The sequence below is a fragment of the Manis pentadactyla genome, chromosome 11, assembly GCF_030020395.1.
Source record: "Manis pentadactyla isolate mManPen7 chromosome 11, mManPen7.hap1, whole genome shotgun sequence".
Lineage (NCBI taxonomy): Eukaryota > Metazoa > Chordata > Mammalia > Pholidota > Manidae > Manis > Manis pentadactyla.
In genome coordinates, this window is record NC_080029.1 from 3,272,020 (window position 1) to 3,294,392 (window position 22,373).

At 51.5% G+C, this 22,373-nt stretch overlaps 2 protein-coding genes and 1 long non-coding RNA gene across 10 annotated transcripts in view; 1 reads left to right on the plus strand and 2 right to left on the minus strand.

Annotated features, from left to right (window-relative positions):
* Window positions 1–1,123: 1,123 nt before the first annotated feature.
* Window positions 1,124–10,890, minus strand: LOC118910927 (uncharacterized). Of its 3 annotated transcripts, none has more exons than XR_008992387.1 (5): window positions 10,621–10,888; window positions 10,342–10,433; window positions 8,527–8,641; window positions 4,306–4,674; window positions 1,124–1,338 (listed from the first exon to the last, which is right to left on the minus strand). It is a non-coding gene; the product is annotated as an uncharacterized LOC118910927 (long non-coding RNA). The 3 variants fall into 3 exon arrangements; XR_005024246.2 differs by having other exon boundaries at window positions 1,124–3,135; XR_008992386.1 differs by lacking the exon at window positions 8,527–8,641 and having other exon boundaries at window positions 1,124–3,135; window positions 10,621–10,890.
* A 127-nt stretch (window positions 10,891–11,017) lies between these two features.
* ANKRD9 (ankyrin repeat domain 9) lies at window positions 11,018–16,167 on the plus strand. The gene is made up of 3 exons (XM_036882550.2): window positions 11,018–11,293; window positions 12,273–12,339; window positions 12,881–16,167. The coding sequence occupies exons 1-3, from the start codon at window positions 11,023–11,025 to the stop codon at window positions 13,866–13,868; spliced, it is 1,326 nt and encodes a 441-aa protein (XP_036738445.2). The 5' UTR covers window positions 11,018–11,022; the 3' UTR covers window positions 13,869–16,167.
* A 1,458-nt stretch (window positions 16,168–17,625) lies between these two features.
* The window catches only part of TECPR2 (tectonin beta-propeller repeat containing 2), a 103,358-nt gene continuing 98,610 nt past the window's right edge, over window positions 17,626–22,373 (minus strand). For 5 of the 6 annotated variants that reach the window (XM_057488125.1, XM_057488126.1, XM_057488123.1 and 2 more), the window contains one exon: window positions 21,334–21,972. In XM_057488125.1, the coding sequence (XP_057344108.1) occupies window positions 21,557–21,972 (416 nt within the window). In that variant the 3' untranslated portion in view covers window positions 21,334–21,556. Of the gene's footprint in view, window positions 21,973–22,373 lie in introns of all 6 variants that reach the window. The other variant, XM_057488128.1, reaches the window with a different exon arrangement.

Consider the following 22,373-nt stretch of genomic DNA (forward strand, 5'->3'; position numbering starts at 1 on the left):
TGCCTTTGCTCCCCCTTGTAATCACTTATTGATATGGAGATGGATTACTTCTCTCCACCCCTTAGAAACACCTATTATTTTGTAGATGCACTAAGGCCAGGCGAGAGAATGTGGAAATATTACACATGGAGATTCTGGAAATATTGCAATTTTACCCATAGAGACTTAAAATACAACTCAGATAGATACATTAAATTTCCACCTTTCAGTATCTTGTACGTCAGTTCTTTTTAAATCTATCTGTGCCCATATAGGGTTATGTACCCCTTTAAGAATCTAATGAGAATTTTGGACACTCTTAAGAAAAAAGTACATGGAGAATTTATTTTGCATTTGGTTCCATGTGTTAGGAAGGAAAGGACTAGTCTCGGTGTTGCAGGGAAGTCAGATACAGTGAGACGAGAGACCAAAGTCAAGAAAGCAGAGTCAGTTTTAATGCACTCAGCACAGAGCAGCAGAGCGGGCCTGCCTGAGACAAGACAGGCAGGCGTGGATACTCATTGTGAGGCTTCTTTTAGGCAGTTTTGGCAGGGCAGAGAGGTCCTTGATTGACAGCTGTCAGTTCTCTAGGCTTGTTCTGATTGGTGAAATGGGGACAGGGGCTGTGCTGTGCCTGTGCCTCTCATGTTTCTTATCTGGGAGGACCCTGGACATTTCCTGAGTCACTCTTGGACCCTGTGGCTTCATCTGATTAACTGTGAGTCATTTCTGGCTTTCTGATTCTATTTGATCAACTCCCTGAGTCATCTCTGGGGGGCCCTTTCTCCTTTTCATCCCTGTCTTTCTGCCTAACACATGGATCCTCTGAAGCCCATTAATACATCCTTAAAAAGTCATAAATCAATTTCATGTGAAATGTCCAGAGACCACCTTCATTAGAAACACCTGAAATGTGGTTTAAAACTGCAGTTTCTTTAACTCTATCAGAGACCTACAATTTCAATATTTCTAAAGTGGGAAGTCTTTGTTTGACAAGCAATCCTGACACTCTTACATCTATTAGGGTTTACAAATTGCTGTTGTAGGTCCTGAAGTTGTAACCATTTTGGCATGTTGGGCACAGGTGGATCATAGACACAAGGTTTAGAAAAATGTAGAAAATAAATCTCCCAGAAATCAGAAGCAAGTCTAGAACTGACTTTATTAGCAGTGGAACAAACTTGACAATAATGCCGGATCCATCATAGCTACAGAACTCATGCTGACCTCGGTGGAGCTCCCAGGCAAATCCATTGTGAAAAAGACTTGAACGTAGATTTTGAGATTCCAAGTAATTTGGTTCCTCTAAATACTTAGCATTTCCCTTTATAGTTCAGATTCTGTTTTCTATTACTCAACCTGAAAATAAGATAATGAGAAAAGTCAAGGGTCAAGTAATTGTATTACCGCCATAGAGAGACAATGTGATTACTTAACAATCACATGAGAAAAGGCAGGTCTCAGCTCTGGCTCGCCTGGGTCACCTTGACTACTCGGAGAATTCGTGCACTTGTACAGACCTTTCTTGCCCTTGCATCTCATCTATAAAATGAGAGAATGGGTGTCCAGAGTCCCTTCCGAGTCTAACTTTTAGACCATAGGGGACACTTACCTTAACATTTATTTCTGCAATAACAATTCACCAAGCACTCAATAAAATTTGGAACTATTAAAAATGAGAAAGGTATACTTTTCACTTTATTCCTACCTTCATAGATAAACATTTATTAATTTTAAAAGCTGAGATATCTCTTTTTTTGCCATGTGATCTAATTTTAAAAAGCCTTCTAATCATCTTATTATTTATATAGAGAGTTGTTTGAATGGCTCATCAGATCCAACTTTTAATATTGTTATTCAAGTTTAAAATATATTTTAGTGGTCAACACTAAGTAATCCATGGGATTCATAATGCTCTTCATTCTTTAATATATTTTGGTTGTTTGCTGTCTTCTGCAAAATGACAGCTCCATGGAAGCAGGAGGCAGGAGATTCGATATGCTTTGCTCACCACCTTACCTCTAGTGCTTAGAGCAATTCCTGGCACATAGTGGGTGTTTAATAAATACTGGCAGATGAATGACTCAATAATACATTTATTCCTACTTAAAAGCTGAATGTATCACATTTTCTCAGAAAACGAGTTTACTATTCAAGTGCTAAATATCCTGTTATGTTTCCTTTGGACAAACACCAAAGGCACATTTGAGAGAAAACTAGAGACACAGAGAAATATGTTCTATTACTCCCTCTGGATAAGAATAGCACTTCCTGATACAATAAAACATTAACATCCTCTTAACTCTTTGCTTCATTGAAGAGGCAGTGGTCACCACAGGCCTTCCCATCAGAGCCACAGACTGGCTGGTAGGCTGACTGACAGTTTATATGTCCAGTTGGGTTCTCGTTGCCGGTACTGCCAGTCTACAGTAATGTTTAAGACCATTAGGTGAGTATAGGGAACTTAATTTAATTCTGATATTGTAATAAAATTAATTATTGATTAAGCATTGTGTTAAATCTTTCATTTTGCTGGTCCTTTGTATTTTTATTTAATCCATGCAACAATACTGAAAGGAAAGTATATTGTGCCCTATTGTATAGTCTCAGGCACACAAGGCATTTAAGTGACAAGCCCACAATGTGAGGATTCAATACTCACGCTGGGATCCAGACCCTGAGTTACCTGACGCTGGGGCCCCTGCTCTGACTACATGCCAGACTGCTGCCACTTTAACTCTGTAGACAAGCCTTTCCCCACCTGAGGAAGCAATAATTCAGGAGAAGTCACGCGTACAAATACAAAACACAAATGGCCATAATTTTTTGAGCCTTTCATATTCCATGAAAGAAAATGAATCAGGAGGTAGAATTTTGCAGAGTTCAGCTGAGTAGTAAGTACTTGAAGCATTTTCTCAGAATCAAGTTATAGAATGACAAAAGCCTGTGCGCATAAAGAAGCTTTGACTAGCAGATGAGGACAGAGACACTACATGGGAGGGTGAGGACCTTCGACAGAGGGCTCAGCGCTCGTAGAACCGAGGAGGATGAACAGGTCTCTTGGTCTTCTCCACTGGTTCTAGGTAACCGTGCTTTTCACACCAATCCATTACTTTCACTCACACATACTCTGTGAAATGGACAGGGTTAGCATCCCTGTTTCAGAAAAGAATATACAACTGAGAAATTTTAAGTGACAATCTAAACACTCAGAAACCTGCTGGTGGTGACATTAGGTGTGGACGGTATGAGTGTCCCTGGGAGATTACTGCTTCCTGCCAGCCGAGACATAGACCAGGAGGGACACACATATTTAATTTGAAAGGGTGTTGAGGAATGGTAAGGTATGAGTTTAAAAACTCAGTTTCTGTTAAGATAATGTGATGTGATGTAGGAAGTGTTCTGGAAAACTGTGTTGGATGTATTAAGTGTAGTGTCTAGGGTCATTGTTAAATGGATTTAGGAGTCTGGTGGTTGGGAGAAAGACTGGCTAGGGAGGCAGTGCTCAGCAGGACTGAGAAGGGAAGAGACGAGCTACGGATGTGCACGTTTGCAGTGATGACTTCCGAATATCACTTGTTCACTCATCTGACAAATAGCTCACGAGACTCTATTATATACCTGCCTTGTTCTAAGATCTGGGGATATCATTTGAAAAGAAATGCCACTCTCTTTAAGGAGTTCATGATACAATTGAATAAACAAATCAATTACAGAGCGATATGATACAGTCTACATTAAAGGTTTTCTTTAGATTTTCCAATACTAATTCATGGAAAATCAGAGGATTCTGTACAATGTGGATGATGTCTGAGCGAGAGTGACATGAAATATCCAGTCGTGCCCAATCATAGACTTGGTTTAATCATGAAAAGTTTTAAATGCCATGCTGAGAAATTCGGATTTTATCTTCTAGGTAGTGTGACACTACTGAAAATTTTTCAGCAGGGAAAAATATATTAGATTTGTGCTTACAAGTAGCACTTAAGAGGTTTGTAGATCATAGATGGGATGGAGATGGGCATGAAAGTTAAATTTGGTGGAGATGTGGGCTCAGTTAATGAGGGTCTGAGCTAGTTCAGTACAGGTAGAAAGGCTTGCGTGGAAAACAGGCAGCAATGCGATGAAACGGAAGGGCATGCTTGCTACTCCTTAATAATCATAGGTGTATACAAAAACAATCATCTCAATTCTTTCTCATTTCATTGAATTAGTGTCATTAGCGTTTATCATTAGTTCAGTGTTTCTGTTAACTATTTCAAGTCTTGGAAAATATAATGGCTGAGGTAAGTTACTGAGGGAAAAAAACAAGAAATTAGCACTAACCTGAATCTCCTTTAGATTGTGATTCAAAGGGTTGTCTACAGTTTTTCTTTCTTGTTGAGTGTAAAAAGGTCTTGATCTCTGTTGTTGCCTAGACAATCCTGGTTCTCCTTGGTGGCCAGAAGATCCTGCCTCCCTTGCTCACTAGACCCTCCTGATTCCCTTGCAGACCCCCGGGCTGACTGGAATCCCCCGGTTCTCCCGGCTGGTTAGGATGCCCTGGTCGTCCTTGCATGTTGCTATCTCCCGGCTTAGTCGATTCCTTTTGTCCCCTTTGAATGTTAGCTTCGTTTCCTCCCTCTACAGTAAGTGCAGACTCCGGACCCTTTTGTAGTTTAAAAACACTTGTTTTCAAAGGTTGGGTTGAAGATACTGGAATATACCATAAACACAAAAGTAAAAATGAAGTTATTCAACTTCAAGAATTTAAATCAATAGCATTCATTCCCACAGTATAGTATGTATTTAATGCCTCTGGATTTTTTTAACCAAACCTCAAGGCAGAATCTTCCCATTACATCTCATAGCCTGAATATTTTGGTCCCTTCATTTTTTTTCTTGACCATATTATACAGTTTCCAAAAATCATGGGATCAAGCAGGCTTGTCCTATTTCTGAATTGGAATCTGAATTATTTGAACTGGGCCTTCAAACTATCCCAAATTCCTTTTAATGATTCCCTGATGAATCAAGCATGTGCTGTTTAATGCCTATTAAAACCTTCTCCACATCACAGGACCCTTTCCAGCATTTCCAACCTTACCCTACAGGAGATGCCATCATAAACACTCCAGACGTAAGAGCTGTCAGGCATGAGCTCCCCTCTGTACCCCCTTCTCCGTCTCTGTGCTTTCTGCGGCCAGGTTCCTCTCCCTTGCCCCCGTCCTGAAGGCCTTGTTTTCCCTCTTCAGAACACACTTTCTTTTTCAGTCACCTTTAGGTCCACCATGTCCCATAAAGGCCCTAGCATCAGCCAACCAACCATACTCTCTCTGGTGGTTATTTGTTCCTTTCTTTAGTGGTCAAACTCCTCAAGGAGATGATAGATATTATCTATTTCTTAAAACTTATATTTCATAACTCATCTTTTCTACTGCTTCTCAAGTTTATTTTGAAGTCCATCCATCACTACATATACATATACATATATATATATGTATGTATATGTATATATACAGTTCATATATTCCAAAATAAGAAGCATCTAGAAAACAGTGAATAAGAACATGGAGTGGCTTTGGGGCCACTGAGTACAATGGTATCCACTGGGTCTTACGCTTCTGCTTCTTGTTCTCGGTTTGGTACAAATGTTTCTTTTTGGCCTCCTCACCTTTTCCATGTGATGATTCCTCTTTCTTCCCTCACTTCTTAAGTTGGGGTTTCCTCAAAAGTTTTATTCAGTCAGGCTCACTTTCACAAGGTTCCTTGGTAATTTTTTCAGTTTATACAATCTTAAATGATTTCAATATGAATGGTTCCAAATCTATACCTAGGGTTCCACTTGCATTTGCAATGGCCCTGCTTTACATTCCAGTGAGTGTACACACTTATGCCTTCACATAAATTTAACTAAAGTTAAATTCATCCATTGAGTGTCCTATGGAAACCTACCTTGCTGGTGGTCAGGGCTCTAGCCCAGGCACAGGAGTTCAGATTAGTAGCCTGGCTTACTAACCTGTGATAGAGCACGGAGCAGGGGCTGCGGATGTAATCCAAGCATTCATTCAAATTTACCAAAAACATTACAACAAATTTAAAGTCTATTACTGTGCCAGAACTATAGTAAGATAGAGAGATACAACTATAAGTCACTATGGTTCTGCCCTCAAGAAACTGTGAATCTAACAGTGGGTGCAAACAAACAAACAGGAATTTACAGTAGTGTGATCAATGCTACAATGTAAGAAGTAAATCGGACAATAGACCCAGAGTCAAGATAGCAGAGAGTGGGCACCATTTCCCCTTTTTGAAGGAGGTGACACATAAGAAGCACAGGCTATAGTCAGAAAAATGGGTAAGGAAAGGAATATTTTCAGCCGAGAATTGAGTACATGGCGTGATTTCTAAGAACCAAACATCGCTCTTAACAAGCACTAACTTCAAGTGACATCAATTAAAATAGAGAAATAGATGACATGGGAAAAAAAAAACAGATTGGTGATCTTTTAAGTTGTTAATTGTGTTTAGTTTTTTAGTAGGTTATGCAAGAAAATTGAATCAAATCGTAAAGATGAAAAGGGCAAACAGTTTACAATAGCTTTCTCTTCCCAATTCCCTCCATCTCTTTCCCTATCTAGAACCCAATTATATGTACCAGGTCTCACACCAAATACATTACAGACAATGTATTTTTAAATATATTTGAATATCTTTCCACACAATTGGTAGCACACTGTATACACTGTTTTACTCCTTATTTTCTCCTTTGACAATGCAATGAGGGTATCTCTATGTCAATATAATTAAGCACCTTAATTATTTCCCCTAATTGGCTGTTTACTATCTCAGTTGTTAAGTTTACCATAATTTTTAACCAGTCTTCTAGGAATGAGCAGCTAGTTTATTTCCTCCTCTACTATTACAATGATTTCATGAAAATCCTAATAATACATCATTTTTCATATTTATACATTTGTACAATAAAAATTAGGGATGGAATTTTTAGGTAAAAAAGATAACTAAGATATCAGAATGTGGTTTTGATCATCTATTTTTTAAGTTAAATTTTTATGAAATAATTATCTTCAATTTTTAAGTCAAATTTTTATAAAATAATTATCTTCAATTTTGTAGTGTAGTTTTCTCTTCTGATTTTACAAACTCTAAATACATGCTGGGCCTTGCTTTATTGTAATAGGCATTCTCTCTTCTTCACCCTCCAGATCAATATAACCACTACATCTGGTATTAATATACTTTCTTCCAGCAACAAATACCTGCTGAATACATACTAAGTGCCATCTAGCAAGACACTGAAATACATAAGAGATACGGTACCTGCCATCATGGTACACACATGTCCTAGTAAGGGGTATTACCTGTATGCTATTTTTTTCTCTAATATATATATTATGCATATATATCTTTTATATATATATATATATAAAGGAACAAATAACCACCAGAGAGAGTATGGTTTTATATATATATATATGTGTATATATATATATATATACACATATATATATATATATTCTTTGCTCGTCCCTTTTCCATCCCATCACTTAGCTCTATAGTCTTATTTCTTAACTCTATTACTTCAACAGCTCCCTAAATGGCATCTCTGTACAACTTTTCTCATATGTAATCCATTTTCAATATCACTACAGATCGATATTTCCCAGCAGAATGGTTCTGATCACACCTACACTCAACAATCTGAAACAACTACAATGTTTTCAATGAAAAGAGAAGCACTATTTCCTGTGTTCCAACTACAAGGAGCTAAAGGTCATAGGCTCTTTACTTTCATTATTTCCTTTCACTAGATATAAGAAAAAATTGTCAAGTAGGAGGTCATAATTTGGAGATAAGTTGGATTCTGTTTCATTTATTGTAATCTTACACTGAAAAACATACAATTTGTGCCATTTATTTTCTTGAGAAATCTACATCACTAGCTGAAAATTTCTGTATCAAAAACAGATAACCTAACAGTACTAAGGTAAGGGATACAGAAAAGTATATTGAGTGACAGGCACTGAAGAATTCAAGTAATGGCGGCTGGTGCTAGTGTACGCATGATTCCTGTAACAATCTGTTATTTCCATTTTAAAATATGAGAAAACTCAGGCTAAAGTAAGTTATATTTTCCAAGAGCACATAAATAGAAAATTGCAAACCCAGGATTTGAACCCCTTTCTGTATGACCATACAGTCCTAGATGATTATGCAAAACCATATCCTTTAAGGTAGATGAACCTGAATATTCACAGACTTCATAATCCTTTTAGACGAGTTTTCTTTCCACTGTAATGTTCTGCTTTCCCTCTTCCCTTGCCCTGCTTCTCTTAAGCCACACCAAACTAGTCATTGTTATATCACCCAGTTACTGGTTTTATGCCTCTTGTCTATATATCTTCTGAAATTACTTCTTCCATCTTTCTGTGTGGCAGGTATTTCCCATTTAAAACATTTCTGACAAACTATTACTAAATCACTCAACATTTCTAATTATTTACTTTGAGAGGTGAAAGGAAAGTCATTGAATGTGACTTTTCTTACCTGAGAATATGGCCAAGAACATGAAGGGAAAGAAAATGGAGGCCCCATATTAGAGTCAGTTGTTTCAGACTTGGTGGCTGGATGGTTCTGAGGATAACTCTTCGGTAGATGCTTTCTGAATAAACCATGCTGATCACCACCATGTTATATATTTGAACCCGCTCCCAAGGCTGCACCCCTGGAGTGCCGCTGTCCCGGAGCCTCCGCCGCAGCACAGACACAAAGGGGTACGCCAGGACCCCCTCCAATAGGCCCCAAAGGTTGCAGCCAGAGAGTGCCGCTGGCGCGACCTCTCCCCCACCCGCACAGATCATAGGGACCACCAGGACCCCTCTGACAGGCCCTAAGGCTGTACCCCTGCAGTACCGGTGGCCCTCCCCCTCCCCCCCCACAGACCTACAGGGGTCCGCCCGGACCCCCTTCGATAGGCCCACAAGGCTGCAACCCTGTAGTGCCGCTGGCGCGACACCTCCCCCGTCAGCACAGAACTTCAGGTCCGCCAGGACCCTCACCGATTGGCCCGCGAGGCTGAAGCCCTGGAGTGCCGCTGGCCCTACCCCTGCCCACCAGCGAAGACCCATAGGGGTCCGCCAGGAACCCTTCCAATAGGCCCCAAGTTTGCACTCCTGGATTGCCGCTGGCCGACCCCTCCCCTGCCAGCACAGACCTTAGGGTGTGTCAGGACCCCCTCCGATAGTCCCACAAGGGACTGCAAGGCTGCACCCCTGGAGTGCCGCTGGACCGACCCCTCCCCCACCAGCACAGACGATAGGGTCCGCCAGGACCCCCTCCGGTCGGCCCCCAAGGCTGCATCCCTGGAGTGCCATTGTCCCTGAGCCTCCCCGCGCAGCACACACACATAGGGGTACGCCAGTACACCTCCGAGAGGCCCAAAGGCTGCCCCCCTGGAGGACCGCTGGCCCGAGCCCTCCCCCAGCAACACAAATCCATAGGGGTCCGCCAGGACCCCATCGGATAGTTCCCGAAGGCTGCAGCCCTGGAGTGCCGCTGGATCGACACCTCCCCCACCAGCACTGTCCCACAGGAGTCCGTCAGAACCCTCCGAAAGGGTTTTGTCTTATAAAAAAAAATTTTTATAAAATAATTATCTTCAATTTTGTAGTGTAGTTTTCTCTTCTGATTTTACAAACTCTAAATACATGCTGGGCCTTGCTTTATTGTAATAGACATTCTCTCTTCTTCACCCTCCAGATCACCTTTAGCTCCTTGTAGTTGGAACACAGGAGCTAGACTGCACCCCTGGAGTACGGCTGTCCCGACACCTCCCCCACGAGCACAGACCAATATGGGCCCGCCAGAACCCTTTCCATAGGTCCACAAGGTTGCAGCCCTGGAGTGCCGCTGGCGCGACACCTCCCCCGCCAGCACAGAACATCGGGTCCGCCAGGACCCCCTCCAATAGGCCCCAAGGTTGCATCCCTGGAGTGCCGCTCGCCCGACCCCTCTACCACCAGCACAGATCAATAGGGGTCCGCCAGAACGCCTCCGATAGTCCCCCAAGGCTGCAGCCCTGGAGTGCCGCTGGATCGACTCCTCCCCTACCAGCACTGTCCCACAGGGGTCCGCCAGACCCCTCCGAAAGGCCTGCAAGACTGCACCCCTGGAGTACCGCTGTCCCAGCCCCTCCTCGGTGGTCCACGGCCCTCTTGGAGGTCTGCAAGGTCACATTGCGCTGAGGGTATCCGGTGGGGTCTCAGCACCACCTCCGGTGCGTGCATGTGAGGCACCCCAAATCTTGGACCCCTTGTGGGGACGCAATCCCCCACAAATATATGCAAGAAAGCAGGGAAGTACCTGTCTTCCTTCCGGGCCGCTGCTCACTTGGAGGCCACTTCCCTCTGAGCTCCGATTTCCTGCCCGATGGATTGAGGGTCGTAATTCCCATGCTACCCGTTGTGAAAATGAAGCGAAATCGAGTATGTTCAGTAGAAATAGGCACACAGCAGACGCTCATAAATAACTGCATCCATTCATCCATTCCCTGGGAACGTCAGCCCAGGGCAGGGACTCGCGAAGCACCGCCCCGGCCAGGCAGACGCAGTCTGTGGGGCCCGAAGGGGTCACAGCTCTTACCCTTTGACCCCTCCATGCACACACGTGAAAATAGTCCCGGAGCTCTTCCCCAAGGTCACTGAGGGTCAGTGCAAAGGGGACTTGGAATAAGACTCGAGGGGAAGAGAAGAGTCAGGCTCGGTGCTGCCGGGAAGCCTGCGTGCGCCTCCGGACTCTCACTGAGCAGCGTCCCGCACTTGCGGCCCAGACCCCCGCCGCCCTCCGCCCAGCAGACGGTCTCTGCCCGAGGCTCGGGTTTCCGGAGCCCCGCCCTTCCCGTGACGGTCCCCACCCCCGCGCGCCCTCAAGTTTCTCCCAACTTTTCCGCGGGTCCTTCTGGGCTCTCCGCCCGCTGGCCAGTGACGTAACAATGGTGCAGCGCGGGGGCCAATGGGCGGCGGCGGGGCCCGGCAGCGCGGGCCAATGGCGACGGCGGACGGTCCCGCGGTCCAGCCGGGCCGGGGCCGCACTGCGCCGTCCCCCTGCCGCCGGCCCGCCCGCCACCCGCTCGACCGCCGCCGTCCCACCCGCCGCCGGCGCCGCCGCCCAGTGATCGGGCCGCGGCGGCTCAGAGTGCGGCTGCGGCGGGCGCGGGTGGCGGCGGCGCCCGCCTGTCCGGCCTTCTTGGGACCTTCGCCTGCGCGCCTACCCGTGGGTGCGGGGACCCAGGCCCGCGGCCTCGCAGCCCCCCACGGTGAGTCCCCCCTCGCTCGGCCCGCTCCGCACCCAGACCCCTGCCGACGCTCCCTCCTGCCCCTTGGGCATACGCACACGCAGGTGCAGCCCTCGCTGCGCCGGCTACCGGCCCGCAGACACCTTGGCCTCGCCCCCCGCTATCCGCGGCCGCCGGGAGGAGATGGGGAGAAGCAGGCGGGCGTCCGTAGCGCGCAGCCCTGTCCTCGGTGGCCCAACCGAGGCCATTCACGGAGCCGCGGCTGTGACTCGCTGCCCAGTGACGTGGGGCGGCCCAACTTTACGTAACCCGCCCGGTGCCCCACGGTTGTCCATACAGGGTACGCCTTGGGGCACGGAGGCCCAGGCTTGGGGGTTGCCCCGGTCATTGTGCCCACGCCCCAAAAGAGCAGTGTGGCTTCAGCCGCCCCCACAGTACCCATCTCTGTAACTTAGTTACCCTGTGTGTGTGCACAAGGCCTGTCCGCACCCCAGGCCCTTGTGACCAAGGGCTTACCTACCCTTAAGAGAAAGCAGTAAGGAACTTGGGCCAGAGCCAGGGGTCAGAGGGCAAGGCTCAGGTTGCTTCTGGGGGCTCCGAGGGCAGGGGCAGAGCTCAGGATGGTTCTCTGTGGGTTGGAGAGTCCCCCCACGTCTGGAATGAGTCCAAAACGGGAGGCAAGAGACCTGGGTTCTGTGCTTGGTTCTACCTGACCTCCTGACTGACTTCGGCCAAGCTTGTCTCTTGCTGGAAAATGGGGTGACAGTACCTGCCTCGTCTGTTAGTTGGGGAGATCAAGAGAGGTAGCCGGCCTGGAAGGGAGCTGCAGACCAAGTGTTGTATGCACTGTCTCTAGGGTGATTTCGTGCTCGTGCCTCCTCCCAGGAGCTAGGGTGCCAACACCCAGCAAACACCGTGTTTACATAGAAGGTCAGAGCTCCTCCCTACATACTCACACTGCTGGGGCTCAGCCTGCATTTCTGCTCCCCTTTTCTTGCAGATGAGGAAGCTGAGGCTCACAGAAGGAAAGTGATACACCCACGACCTGATCGCCTCGTAGGAACCAGGTAGGTTTGAGCCTAGGGCTCTGCCCCTGCCGGGACTGGGGGAAGGCCCGAGGGGCGCTTACTGCTGGTAGAGGTCAGAGGGACAGGGCCAAGTTTAGGTAGGGTTGGGGACAGCGAGCTTGGGCTACAGAAAGGACTTGGCTCAGCTTGAGATACGGACTGCAGCTTTCCTACCCCTTACCTGGCCTTTTCTCTATTTGGGGGTGGATGCACCTGGCCCAAGTGGGACCGGGAACTCTGCAGGTCCGGGGCTGGAGGGGGTGGGGGATAGGGTTTCAATGTGGCTTCGACGGTGGGTGGGGCTGGGAGGTCAAGCGCAGGGAGGGGCACTGTAGCAGAGGTGCCAGAGAACAGGACAGTTTCAGGGAGGCAGATCAGGTGCAACTAGATCAAGGATGTGGCGCTGGTTCCGGGCCTGAGAAAGAAGGGGGTTGCAACCGATGACCGGATGGACGGACGGTTTGATGGGTGGGGCAGGATGAAGAGTGGACTGGAGTCCCTTCTCGGCCCAGCCCCTCACCACCACCCCCTCTGCCCACAGGTGGACGGCCGCCAGGCCATGTGGTGAGTCCGGGAGGCGCCCCGCCAGCATGCCGTGGGACGCGCGGCGGCCAGGCGGTGGCGCCGACAGCGGCCCTGAGGGCGCAGGCGCGGCACGCTCGCGGTTGCAGAAGCAATGCCGCAAGTCTTCATTTGCCTTCTACCAAGCGGTGCGCGACCTGCTGCCAGTGTGGCTGCTAGAGGACATGCGCGCCAGTGAGGCCTTCCACTGGGACGAGCGTGGGCGCGCCGCCGCCTACTCGCCTTCCGAGGCGCTGCTCTACGCGCTCGTGCACGACCACCAGGCGTACGCGCACTACCTGCTGGCCACCTTCCCGCGGCGCGCCCTCGCGCCACCCAGCGCCGGGTTCCGCTGCTGCGCCGCGCCGGGGCCGCACGTGGCGCTGGCGGTGCGCTACAACCGAGTGGGCATCCTGCGCCACATCCTGCGCACCCTCTGTGACTTCCCGCCCGAGGAGCGCACACGGGTGCTCGACCGGCGTGGCTGTAGCCGCGTGGAGGGCGGTGGCACGTCGCTGCATGTGGCGTGTGAGCTGGTGCGCCCCGAGTGCCTCTTCCTGCTGCTTGGCCACGGCGCCTCTCCGGGCCTGCGTGACAGTGGTGGCCTCACACCGCTTGACCTGCTGCTGCGCCAGCTGGGCCACGACGTAGGGACCGCCCCTGCCAACGGGGCACCCAGCGAGCCTTGCCAGCGCCACTTGCTGCTTCTCGATCTGCTGGCGCTGTACACGCCTGCAGGTGCCACAGGCCCTGCCCGCCTAGAGCTGCTGGGCGACCGGCCGCGCTGGCAGCGGCTGCTGGGTGAAGACAAGTTCCAGTGGCTGACGGGCCTTTCGCCACCCTCACTCTTCACACGCGCCATGCAGGTGCTGGTCACCGCCATCTCGCCTGGTCGCTTCCCAGAGGCCTTAGACGAGCTGCCGCTGCCACCCTTCCTGCAACCACTGGACCTCACGGGCAAGGGCTAGACCACAGGGCACCCTGGGCACTGGATTTTTGGAGAATACTATTTTTCAGAGCGTTGTACCCAGCACTTTACATACATTGATCTCTGTACAGCAGAATCTGCCTAGTCTGTTGCATGCCCTAGGGACTGGGCCGGGGTGGTCAGGTGGGCCCCATGCTGCAGGTTTTCTGATTCTAGCTGGGCTCGGCTCCCCACCTTCCAGCAGGGGGTGGGGAATGAGGGCTCATGTGACTCCTGAGAGCCAGCCCCTGTTCCCAGCTCACTGCTGGGTCCCTGAGGAGGGTGAGGACCAGCCTCCACCTTGATCTTGGGGCAGCAGGAAGGTGTCCCAGAGAGACTGACAGCTGAGCTGAGCAGAAGGAATTGGGGGCGGGGGTGTGGACTGACTCGTCCAAGCAGGCAGGGTAACGTGCAAAGGCCTGGAAACAGGGTTCCCCGGAGGTTCTAGGAGGTCCTCTGCACAGTCAGTACACAGGGCCTTGGAAACTCCCCTGTGGGGCTTGGACTCCATCCAGAGGGCTGGAGGCGGGCAGGAAGACCTGCTGTGCTGGAGAGGGAGGCTTGACACAGGCTGGGCCTCTTGGTCCTCCCTCATCCCAAAATGGTCACCTGCCCTCCTAGGGTGTCACTGTGACGCTCTCACCCCTCCCAGAGCTGGTCTACCCAGCCCTGACTTGTCCCCATCACCCTTTGCTCTCCCCCTACCATTAGTAGGCACCTAGCCCTGGGCCTGGCTGCCCCCACCACTGCTGTGGGGGTACTGCCTCAGCTGGTTTCTGCAGGAAGGTTCTGAAGATGGAGACTTGTTAATGGAAGTTGCCACCAGGGCGACTTCCATTGATCCTTCCAGACAGAGACTGGCTGAAAAGCTGGGTCAATGCCCTGAGGAGCCCTGGGACCAGGGAGGATGGCCAGGCTGCCTTGCCTGGGAATTCTGCTGGGCCATGAAGTTCAACCCATCCTGGCCTGGGCTGGACGGCCACAATGTCCTGCCGGGAACAGAAGGCTAAAGGTCTGCTGGATGGAGGGGACGCGTGGCTGGGGGCACCTACCGCCCACCCTCCCCCCAGCGGCCATGAGGGGAGCATGCCTGGGGGCCAGAGAGGCTTTGGGTGGTGGTGGAGTCCGGGGTGGCGAGCCATAGCGGGGCGGCAGTGGGAGGAGCTTAGGCAGCAGGAAGATCCTGCCTGAGACGCCTGGTTCTGGCCCGCACCCGCCACCTGCTTTCAGGGTGATCTTAGCCAAGCTCCTGCCCTGGGTTTCAGTGTCCTCATCTGTTTTCAAGGTATTTCGGGCCATCTCCAAGCTCCCTACTCAGAAAAGGATGTTACCTGGGAAGTGTGGGTGGGTGCACAGCCCCAGTGGGCGGCGCGAGAGGAGGGGTACACAGCCCAGTAGCTGATCCTAGGTTCCAAGGAGTGAGGGCTCCTCCCTGTGCTGTGTGTTCTGGGCCAGTTAAACGGCCTTTCTGAGCCCTGACACTCCGGGGCAGCTCCAGGTGCCCATGCCACAGATGCTGCTGTGGGAGGACGCACTTCCCGCGGAGGGGATGGAGAGTGGAGCAGTGGCCTGGCGTGGCAGTGGCTCCTGGGGGTTGGGAACCCTTGACACCCTGCTAGCCCAGCAGCTTCTGCCCAGAGACCCCAGGCACCTGATGGGACCTGGACGTTCCCCTCGTGCCCTCCCAGCCCGTTCTGTCCCCGGTGGGGCCTGCCCTCCCGACCCAGGGCTTGGCCCGCCCCCACTTCCTCTCTAGACCCACAGCTGTCCCTTTGGTGACAACCTCCTCTGAGTGCCTTGTGCTGGGGAAGGTGATGCAGGGGCCCTGGCAGGCCCTGGGGGCCCCTCAGAACCTATTGTCCGGCAAGCAGGAGGCACTGCTTCTGGGTGTGGGGCCGGAATAGGCAGGAGGAACATGGGCACCGCAGCAAGGGGGGGGGCCAGCCTGAGCACAGGTTTAGGGGACAGTCTGGGCCCAGCGGGGTGACTGGGTTTGGGAACCAAACTGGAAGTGGCTCTGGGGACTAGTCAGTAGCTGTGGGGACTGCCCCATCAGCTGGGTGACTTTGGAGTCCATCTGGTGGCTCCCTTGGCCCCTATGCCTTGGAGGACTGGGAGGGCAGGAGGGTGTCGCTGGGCATTCGCTCCTGACGTCCCTGCTGTTGGGGGCAGGGCCAGGTGGGGCCAGGAACTAAGGGCCTTCCCACTGCACAGAACCGCACAGGTGAGGAAACCGAGGCCAGGCCGGCATCAGCCCTACGGCCCCAGGTCGGGACCCGACTCCTGGCACGGCTCCCACCGTGATTCACTGGCACCCCGGACTTCAGTGTGAGCAGAGGGCCCAGAGGACTGGTGCGGGGAGATAGCAGCCTTGGGTTATCTGGCGCTGCTGCTGGCCAGAGGGAGAGGTGGGGGAAGGGCAGGCCCCAGCACTGGGTTTACCGGTTCCCCGGGCCGCAGCCCCAATGTGTCCTTGGCAGTGAGCATGGAGCCCTCGGCAGGGCTGGAGTTGGCCAGGCCCAGCCAAGGTGCCCTGTGGCAGACAGCGCCTCAGCTCTTGGCCTTTGGCAGGTGGCCTTGATGGACTCTCAGAGACAACTGCCTCGCCTGGAACAAGGCCCACTTTCCTCTGGGGCGAAGCACACTGCTTGGCTGGTCAGGTCATTCATCCCACCAATCTTCCTAAGCAAAACGTGGCTGCGGCCAGTACTGCACTCCCATCACACCCTGAGGCCTGGTGTACCCCAACCTGTTAGAGCTCAGGGTCCAGGGTCTCTGTACCCCAGACACCTGTTGGGGAGGACAGAGGTTGGGCCATTCCTTCCCAAGACGTTGTGACCTTGTGCCTGGAACCTGAAAAGGGCATGTGATAGCCAGATAGTGGGGTAGCCTGGGGGAGGCAGCCCTAAGGGGCTGGGGAACAGGGCCCACTCTGCCCCTCCTTTGGCTGGGGTGCCATGACCTCCTGTGCATGCGACTTCATCCGGACATTGCCTGGTTTTCCTCCTCTGCTTTCCCTCCCTCCCAATTTCTTCACCAACTTTATAGTATTGGGAGTAGTTTCCCAAGTTATCCCAAATCCCGTTGAAAAGGAGGATGCTTCCTGGAAGGCAGGAAGGAGGGAAGCTGAGCACCGCTGGAGAAAGCCGTGCGACCCGAGCCTGCTTGGGGAGCGACGGGCAAGGAAGCCGGCCCCACAGTGATGGGCGTTGTCCTGCTGTGTTTTACAATTGAGGCATAACTGACATTTAATGAACATGCACACTAAGAGTAGTTTCAGGACTTCTCACAAATGTCTACAAGCCCAATCATCAAAGGGTGAAGACAGAGGTTTCTATCTTCGGTGATTTTGAAAAGGAATTCCCGCTTGTGGAATTCATGCTTCACGGTAGAAGGCCCCAGACTGTGCCGAGACAAACCCAGGACAGGGCCCTGCCAATGCGCTGCCCTGGAGACCAACTGTTCTGCTCCCCCTCAGCGTGTGGCTCCCCAATAAAGGGGCCGACTCCCTGCCAACATCCCGCCACCAAGACAGCCACTGCCGGCATTTTGGTGTATTTTCTTCCTGTTTTTTTCTATGTGTATTTTTTACATCAGATCATTTACACAATTGCAGTTTCAAGCTTACTGTAGAATAAGCATTTCCCTGTACTGTACATCATTTTGTAAATATGATTTTTAAGAAGTCTTTGGTGTTTATTCTGTGAAGTGAGTCAGCTAGTGTTGATACTGTCAGGAGCCAGTATCGGAGAGGACTGTTTTCCAATGTGAACTTTATTCTTGGAATAAATAATACATTTACATGGCTCAAAATTCAAAAGGTACCAAAAGTGTATGTATACTACAGGCAATCACTGCGACCAGCTGCTTGTCTAGTGAACTTGTTTTTTGCTGCCCCTTGTGTGCCTCCTGGAATTATAAAATACTTGAACCCACAAAAAGAGTACAATGAACACATTCGCATTATTGCTTCCTTTTCCCCTTCCTTTCTTGTTCCCTATATATATATATATATATACAGTCTTCTACAAAATCGTTTCCACAACCAAGACATTTAGCATTGGTACCATAAAACCACGTACCAGGCTGCCCAGCTCACTTCCTCCAGCAGCAAACGTTTTACCTGCTATGGCCTCAGCAGAGCAGCGGCCCCGAATGCCGGCTGTTTCAGTGTTTCACGATTCTAAACAAGGCTGTCCTGTTTTACCTGACGCAGGGTTTGTTCTTGAGGACAGGTGTGTGCAAGTGGTTTGTGGACTTGAAAGTGTTGAGGCTGCTGATGGACAGACAGCAGGGGCTCCCCTCTTTGCTCCACCTGCTTCCACCTGGCGGCACCCCTTCACCTGCTGTCCATTCCATATGCCTCTTGGGTTCTGCCTACTGGGGTACAGGTTTCTAAAGCATATATTCAACGTTGTCACATTTGTGTAAGTATTTCCCCTTTTAGTTTTATGTGGGGTTTTAGGGTTACAGCATTTTTACATTTTGAAGAAATAAAATCTATATGCTCATTTTCCTCTTTGATTTTTTCCCCTCCATCCAGAAATCAGACACTACTTCCCCACCTAGTTTGGATTCTTTAATCCACTTCATATTTATTTTCTCTAAGTACCCAGTGCCCACCCATGCTGTGACCTCAGCCTCCTCTCCAGCACTGCCACCTTCCCACCAGCCCCCGCAGGTCTCACTGGTCCGACCGCCATCACCCGCCCGTCGCTCACACCATGCTTCACTCACTGTCATCCACAGTTTTGGCGATTCTCACTTGTTCCTTCCTCTCAGGACAGTGACGTGGCCTCAGATACCACTGGGAACCATGGAGCTCGGTTCCAATCTCCACACTCGCTGTGTAACCTTGAGCCATCACCTACCCTCTCTGCGTCTCACTGGGGCTAACAGTATTTACTGCATGGGGCCCTGGTGACGACGAGACCCTAGCAGCATGTCTGGCACAGTTGAGGGGGTGTTTGTGAACACGAACACTATATTTTTAATTTCTCCCAGCCTCTCCTCAACAAAATTCCAGGAGGGATTTTGACACCTTAGTGAAGCCCATTCATCCCTTTGGAGAGGCCTGATGTCTGTGCACAACATATTGGTCTTCTTTAGGAAGGGTGAGCACATCTTCCTCCATGCAAGTTTTCTTCCACGTCTTCTGCAAAGCTTGGCCACTTCTTGACAAAAGTTTGGCATTTCTTGCTCAGGTTGTTTCCTGGTACGTGACGAGTCCTGCTTCTGTTAGGAATGGTCTTTTTCCGCATGTTGGTTTCCAGTAGGGCACTTCTGGTGGTTTTGTTTCTTGGATGGAGACTTAGACCCAGGAGCTCGAACCCTTCTGAAGCCTGCCCACAGTGGCTTGGCCTCCTTGAGACAGCCCTGTGCTCTGCCTCACGTGAGGGTCCTACCCAGAGGCTACTGGGGGCTACTTCTACTTCCGCGGTGACCACTCCCCGTGGACAAGCTGGGGAACATCCACTGAAACGCCAGCCAGGTCATGAAATCCTATCCGATGTGCCCTGGCAATGGGGCTGGGCTGGCAAATGCCATGGGCAGTTCCTCTCAGCAAGGCAGGTACGCCAGCCCTCAAGAGTGCTGCAGAGCGCACCTTCTCACAGTTCAAACATCAGACTCAACCAGTTAGGAAAAAGGCTAGTTGACTGCACTGTCTCAAAGCACAGCTAAGAATGAAAACCAGAAAGAAAACTGCAGAAAGCACTGAAGCTAAAAGTAGTTTAAAAGTATCAAACTAGACTTGGGTTTAATTGCACTAGCGTCCTGTGGGTTCAGGAGGGCTCTGCCCTCTGAGAGCAGCCGGGCAAGGCACAACATTCACAGAAGAGGAGCTGCAGCCATCCTGGGGCAGCCTCTGCTCTCACCAAACCTTAAAAATTGATTCTGTAACAGGGAAGTGGGATGGAAGGCCTGGAACCAGCATCTTGTCCTCATTTAGGTCTGGAAAACCTCCATCTCATGGCTGGCAGGGTCCTGACAGAGAACACACTTTATTGTTCTTTACCTGGGCTGGGGGCTCTTGCACACACTGGCTTAGCAGGAAGTAGACACCCAGCACAGGCCCTGGGCCAGGGGCAGGCTTAAACAAGCCCCGAGGCAGGACCCTGCTCTGGGGTGGCCTCTGGAGGGAGGGGTGGTGGGCTCAGGGCGGGATGTGTGGGTGGGCGGCGGGGTGCTGTGGCTCAGGTGCCAGCCAGAAGGGTGGGTGGTGCAGGCTGACCCCAAGCCCTGGTGCCTGAGGTGGCCACAGAGATGCCACAGCAGGCTCCAGCTTCAGCCTTCTGGGGCTGTCAGCCGCTGCCCGCTCGGAGCTGGCCAGCAGGTTCCATGACTGCCTTGCGTACTGAGGACACGCACAGGGGGTAGCCCACCCTTTCTGAAGCCACAGCAGACGCACTGCAGGCTCAGGATAAACCATGGGGAGGAATGAAATGCCTTCCACTAGTTTCAGAAAATACATTTCTTTTCTAAATTTGTAAGATTTGATTTCAAATGAGGTATCTTATGCAGGTTTGTAATTCAACAAACAGAAAAGGCAATAATTAGTAGATTCATCCTCTGAGGATGCTTCTTGATTTTTATGACATCCACCACAGTGTTAGCTGAGGATTGCTCTAAACACATTTCTAAGTTAGCTAACGTGCCTAAGGTCCCCCAGGCCTGGCCACACCTTCCTGTGCCAGCCCCACCTTGGACACGGGTGCACATGGTGAGTTCCACCTCATCCACTGGCCTTTACTGTTTCGGCTGAAGTGCGTTCTCCAGGAGGAGCCCTGCCGGGGGCGGGCAGCAACAGTGTGCTGTGGTGTCTGTGGTCACGTGCATTCCCCACCCTGGCACAGCTCAGCGCCCACCTCTCAAACTCAGCCGGGTTTCTCAATGAGGTGTCCAGCATGGAGTGTGTGCTGGAACCTGGGTCCCTCAGAGAGGAGGTGGTGGGACCCTGTGATGGGGATGAAGCTGCCACGGGACAGTCAGTGGCTGCAGAGCACTGGCCTTCGGCTCCGCTTAGCCCCGGGCTACTAATGTGGCTGTGTGCAGGGCTCACGGGTGTGCCCCTTGACCTGGTCCTGCCCGCAGGAGGCTCCCTGCTGTCATCCCCCGTGAGGGACTGGAGTGGTCAGTGCTCAGAGCACAACTGCAGTGCCTGAGGACCTGCAGTGCGGGCAGCTGGCAGCAGCCACTGCCCACCTCAAGATGACCTCTGCCAGAGGTCAGAGGTGCTGCTGTTATAGCAACGGCTCCACGTCCCTCAGCCAAGGCTGTGGGTTCTGGAATAAGATGGAAGCAAACATGGATGAAAGCCAGTGTGGGTGTCCAATCTGGCCAGACGTGTCTGGACAGGATCTGATGAGGCGTGTCCAAGAGTGAGTGACCTGGGAACCACTGTGCCCAGCAGCACACATCTCAGCCTCCTCCCTGGAGCGGCTTTGCTGGGAGCCCCTTCAGATGACCTCCCACTCGTCCCCCAGGTCCTCAGGGTGGGGGGTGGTGGCGTGGCTGCTCTGGGCACCGTGCGAGTGGCTGAATGTCCTGGTCAGCCGCTGGAGGAGGCAGCCGGGGGGCCCCACTGCCCACAGTTCATCTGATGAGGTCACTGCAGGGACAGACCCAGCCACACACTCGTTAGTCACTCAGCCAGGGGTGGGGCCCACATGCAGTCAGGAGCTCAGGTCCTCATCCCGACAGGGCACTTTCTGGGTTTCTGGGGGTGGGCCCTGGACATGCCACCCCCAACCTGTGCCTCCGTTTCCCCAGCTTTAAAGCGGGTGGCCCAGTGCCCTGCCCTTTTCCTGGAAGACTCTGGTTGAGCCCAGGTGCTGGGAACCCCACCTCAGGTGTGGCCCTGAGACGGGCTCCTGTGGGGAGCAGCCTCTTGGGAAAGCCCGCCGGCCTCCCTGGGAGTCCGGGGAGAACCGTGCAGCCTCGGGCCCGGCACCTGCCTGTGAAGCATGTCACGTTCCCAGGGACCTTCTTCCAGTAGTCTCCGGCCGGACGCTTGTCGGTGACGCCATACCGTCGGGCAAGGTCACCATTGGGGCAGCGGGCCCACACAGTCCTGGTGCTCAGAGCCAACTGGCAGGCCTGCAGCCCTGCAGGCAAAAAAGGGAACCTGTCTGTCCTCAGACCCTGGCTGCAGACAAACAGACCACCCCTTCCCGTGGGCCTGCTCTCTCCTAACACTGCGCTGTGCCCCCAGGGCATCCTGGTGTAACTGCCGGGCGCTGCTCCTGGAGCGGGAGCCCGGGGAAAGGACGCGTCAGAGGTGCTAGTGACGCTGCTGAGAGCCCCAGGCCAAAGGACGGAAGGGCCCAGCATTCTGGGAATGACCATCCCGCATAGACCCCCGAGGCCCAGGGGCTGGCTGGTGTTCTACAGTGCCGGCTCCTCACACGACGACTGCGAGTTCAGACGTGTGATTGCCGCCTGCCACAGTGGAACAGCAGAAGCAAAACAAAGCCCGCTGTGGGAAATTGTGGCGGCTGTGCGGGGG